Source organism: Urtica dioica, chromosome 11 (assembly GCF_054948205.1).
Source record: "Urtica dioica subsp. dioica isolate 48M chromosome 11, U.dioica_male_clone48M_v1_H2, whole genome shotgun sequence".
Taxonomy (NCBI): domain Eukaryota; kingdom Viridiplantae; phylum Streptophyta; class Magnoliopsida; order Rosales; family Urticaceae; genus Urtica; species Urtica dioica.
The window spans coordinates 11,550,989-11,555,187 of NC_142766.1; the positions used below are offsets into that span (position 1 = coordinate 11,550,989).

Genomic DNA, 4,199 nt, shown 5'->3' on the forward strand with positions numbered 1-4,199 from the left:
ATATATATATATATATATATATATATATATATATATAAAAAGTAATAACTATAATATTTTCAAATTCAGGGGAGTGTATTTCCCCAGTCACCACCTGCCTCCATCTTTGCTCATATACGCTTATTTTTAATAAGCTTTGAGCTATAGCTAGGCTAAATAATAAACTAAAGACTGCTTCTATAATAAGTGACTGTGATTAGCCGAGCTCCAAGGAAGCAAAACACGTTCTACATGTGAGTTTAGAATAACCTTACTTTTTGTGCAAGTAATTAACCCTTGTATACTAATAAGTTAGAGCATGCATATACATTCCCCTAGGTGATAAAGTCAACTCTATTTTGACTTGTAGTAGAAGGAAGAAACGCCTCTCACACCGTTAAGAAAAGCCCTTATCACTAAGTGAGAAAAAAAATTACCAAACTATGTTGTCCAATTTTTTTTTTTTTTAACAATGTTGAGTTTTTTTTTACCACTATTGAAAATTTATTAACAAGATCAAAATATTATTTACACCCGATATTTGCAATTTATTATTTATTATTTTTAGACGAACTTTAACTATTTTACAGTTTATTAGTAAAATACAAAAAAAAAAAATATACGATATATATTATTGGATGAGTCATTAGGCCGCCCAGAGAGAATGTCATAGTGCTGTGCAGATGGTCATTCGCAGTGCTTGTTCACATATATTTTTTTAACACACGCCAGTGATATTTACAATATATTTACGAGACAATTAGACTATTAGTTCAATAATCTACTCTCTTAAAAAAAATAGTTAAAATTTCATTTTATTAAAAAAATAATTCATCAGATCGAAGTTTATTAAACTAACTAATTAATTTAATTAATTGAACAATTAATTTAATTAACTTCGGCTTGATGAACTATTTATGTAATAAAATGAAATTTGAGCTACGTCTTTAAAATATTGTTTATTTATCTATATTACATGTGCGTATAAGAAACGACCAATGCCTAGGAAAAATTAAATGGTATACTAAAAACATAGGATTTGAATCTTCGATATCAGCGTGTGGAATGACGTAGACTATCCTAATTACACTGTTTAGGTAAGAATTGATTAAATCAACCAAAAGAACTGTCCAAAACCTATGAAACGAAAACACACAAAGCAAGCCATACGATGAATTTGGTTAAAGAAGTTATTACTAAGAAACTGGGTGAAATATTAGAGAATGATTAATGCTCATTTATGTTTAAGTAGCATATCAAGAATTTATCTCCAAAACAATATTTGAGCTATAACACGTCCAGTTTTCATATAAAAATCACCAATTTATGGCATAGAGAGCAAGCAAGTCATTTTTTTTTCTGAGGGAAGCAAGCAAGTCATTTAAAATGTAAGAAGTGATTATCAAGATTCAAATTTGACTTTCGAAAGTTCAGTAATGAAGCCGTATTCAGAGGGAAGCAATACTTTACCAATCAAAGTAAAAGTCACTCAAACTAAATCTTCATCCTTGATCAAATTAAATGGTCAATATATATTTATGAGTAACTTATCATTGACAGCTCGCCCAAACGCGTAACAGAAGTTCACTACAACGATGAACTCTATATAAAGACCTCGAACCCTACTCTCTAAGTACCATATAATCTATAAGACACTTCAAACTTACATGCACACAAGTGTGCTATAATAGCAAAAACAAAGATGGTTCGCTCAGTTGTGCCACGTCATTCCATTGCGATTACAATAGCCATCCTGTGGGTCATGAGCATGGGGTTAACTCCGAGTGAAGGAGCGACAGACAATCAAAAGAAAGTGAAGTGCAAGGACTCGCGGTTCCCTGAATGCTCGAAGACGGCAAGCCGTTACTGTCCCGAGGCGTGCCCCAGGGACTGCTACATGGACTGCGACAAGTGTCAGCCCACCTGCCCCCCGGCCCCGCATTCTCCTCCGCCTCCGCCTCCGGCAGTGCTCCCTCCGCCGCCGCCGGACACGTCGGAGGCAGCCGGGGGGAGGAGAGTCAGGTGCCGAAGGCCGGATTTCCCCGAATGCTTCAACGTCCCACACACCTGCCCTCCCGCCTGTCCTAATCAATGCCAAGTCGACTGCGGTACTTGCAGTCCTGTCTGCGGTAATCATCATATTATCACTCACACTTCTTATTATCATCTATATTCACTATAGCTTCTAGTTGTTAATCAAGGTCAATAATATATATGAAAGAGCTTAGCATGACATGTAAGGTTGGTTAATTGATTTATATATATATATATATATATATATATAGAACATGCTTATATATTTGGACAATTTATATAAAATAGTAAAATATATATATATATATATAATAGTCCAAATTAGGTAGTCAAATTAAAAAAATTTGGACACTATAATTTAAATTTTTTAGAGCAATTTATTAATTTAAAGAAAATATATATTAATTTAAAAAAATGAATTTTTTTTATATTGTGTAATGTATACTAATTAAGATTTGTCCCATGTAAATAAAAGAGTGCAACAGGCCGGGGGCGGTGTGCCAGGACCCCCGGTTCGTGGGCGGAGATGGGTTGACGTTCTACTTCCACGGCAAGAGGGACCGCCACTTCTGCCTGGTCTCCGACAAGAGTCTCCACATCAACGCTCTCTTCATCGGAAAGCCCGGCCCGAGGCCCGGGTCCCGCGACTTCACATGGGTGAGCTCCCTCGGCATTCTCTTCGGCTCGGGACACAACCTCTCCATCTCCGCCCTCCCAACCGCCTCTTGGGATGACTCCGTCGACCGCCTCGCCCTCTCCCTCGACGGCTCCCCCGTCACCCTCAGCACCAACAGCGAATGGCGCTCCCCAACCGACCCCACCGCCGTATTCCGGCGACCGGACGGCGAGGAGGTGAACTCCGTGGAGATCGAGGTGGAAGGCCTGCTCTCGGTCAAGGCAAGGGTGGTCCCCATCACCGCCGAAGACTCGAGGATCCACAACTACGGGATCGTCGATGGCGTCGACTGCTTTGCTCACCTCGACGTCAGCTTCAGGTTCTTCTCGCTCGGCGATGACGTGGACGGGATTCTCGGCCGGACCTACGGGCCGGGCTACGTGAGCAAGGCCAAGATGGGGGTCGCCATGCCGGTGCTCGGCGGCGACAGGGAGTTTGCCACCTCAGGGCTGTTCGAGTCCGATTGTGCGGCGGCCATCTATGCCGGCGCCGGGAATCAGGCGTCGCCGTCGTCAACCACTACTGTTGGGGTTATGGACTGTGGCGGCAGTGGGTTTGGAGGCCGTGGTGTTGTGTGTAGGAGGTGAAAATATTATGGATATGCATATATATGCGTCTCTATTGACGATGGTCTGAGTAAGAAGATTAATTAATGTCCTATTATATTACGTATTTGATTTGATGTGTTTTGGTTAACAAATGTACGTTACTACTGGCAACGTTGTTGAGCTGACATATAATCAACTCAGGTAAAAATAATGTTAGCGTTGCATGAATAAAGTTACATTGTCGATGTGTAATAAATCTATTTGTTGTTACAAAAACAGAATTAAATATAAAAAAATCTACTAATTAAATATACAAATCAAAGTATAAAATTATAAAATAGCTTAGCCAACATTATATACTAATCACCATAGATTATTATAAACTATAATATTCAAAGAAAAATATATAATTCTGTAATTAGTTATTATTAAAACTTAAACAAAGATAATACATTGAAATAAATCACAATAATACTTAAATAATTGAATTATCATATTCAAAAATCCCTAAAAGAATTCGAGAAAACTAAAAAAATAGAGAAACAACCCCATATATAAACCCCCCATGTTTACCGTAACCTTTTTCGTGTTCATGACATTTTATATAAGATAATATGAATGCTTTTGTCAAAGAAATCATGATCACACATTCATATATATATGAATTATTGATAATTGTTAACATCAAACACTCAAGGACTCGCTTCGTGACGTCGAGCGTAAAAGCACACGCTAAGTTTGCATGAAAGAAGCACGTGCATTATCATTTTTGTATACATTAATGCATCACGATGAAGGAAATCAAAATTACATATGTTGACCTGTAAAATTAGTACAACAATATCTCACGAAAATACACAGACTCCGAGTACGAAGCCTCCGAGTACAGAGGTGATTTAGGCGAGACTTTCTCTTTATACAGACGAATCAAATACAAGAGAGCAGTGTTTTCTAGAGATTTC

At 38.1% G+C, this 4,199-nt stretch overlaps 1 protein-coding gene across 1 annotated transcript; it reads left to right on the forward strand.

Annotated features, from left to right (window-relative positions):
• The first annotated feature begins 1,532 nt into the window (after nucleotides 1-1,532).
• On the forward strand, nucleotides 1,533-3,448 carry LOC149381235 (uncharacterized). Its single transcript, XM_089601653.1, has 2 exons — nucleotides 1,533-2,108; nucleotides 2,489-3,448. The coding sequence occupies exons 1-2, from the start codon at nucleotides 1,682-1,684 to the stop codon at nucleotides 3,274-3,276; spliced, it is 1,215 nt and encodes a 404-aa protein (XP_089457779.1). The 5' UTR covers nucleotides 1,533-1,681; the 3' UTR covers nucleotides 3,277-3,448.
• The last annotated feature ends 751 nt before the right edge of the window (nucleotides 3,449-4,199 follow it).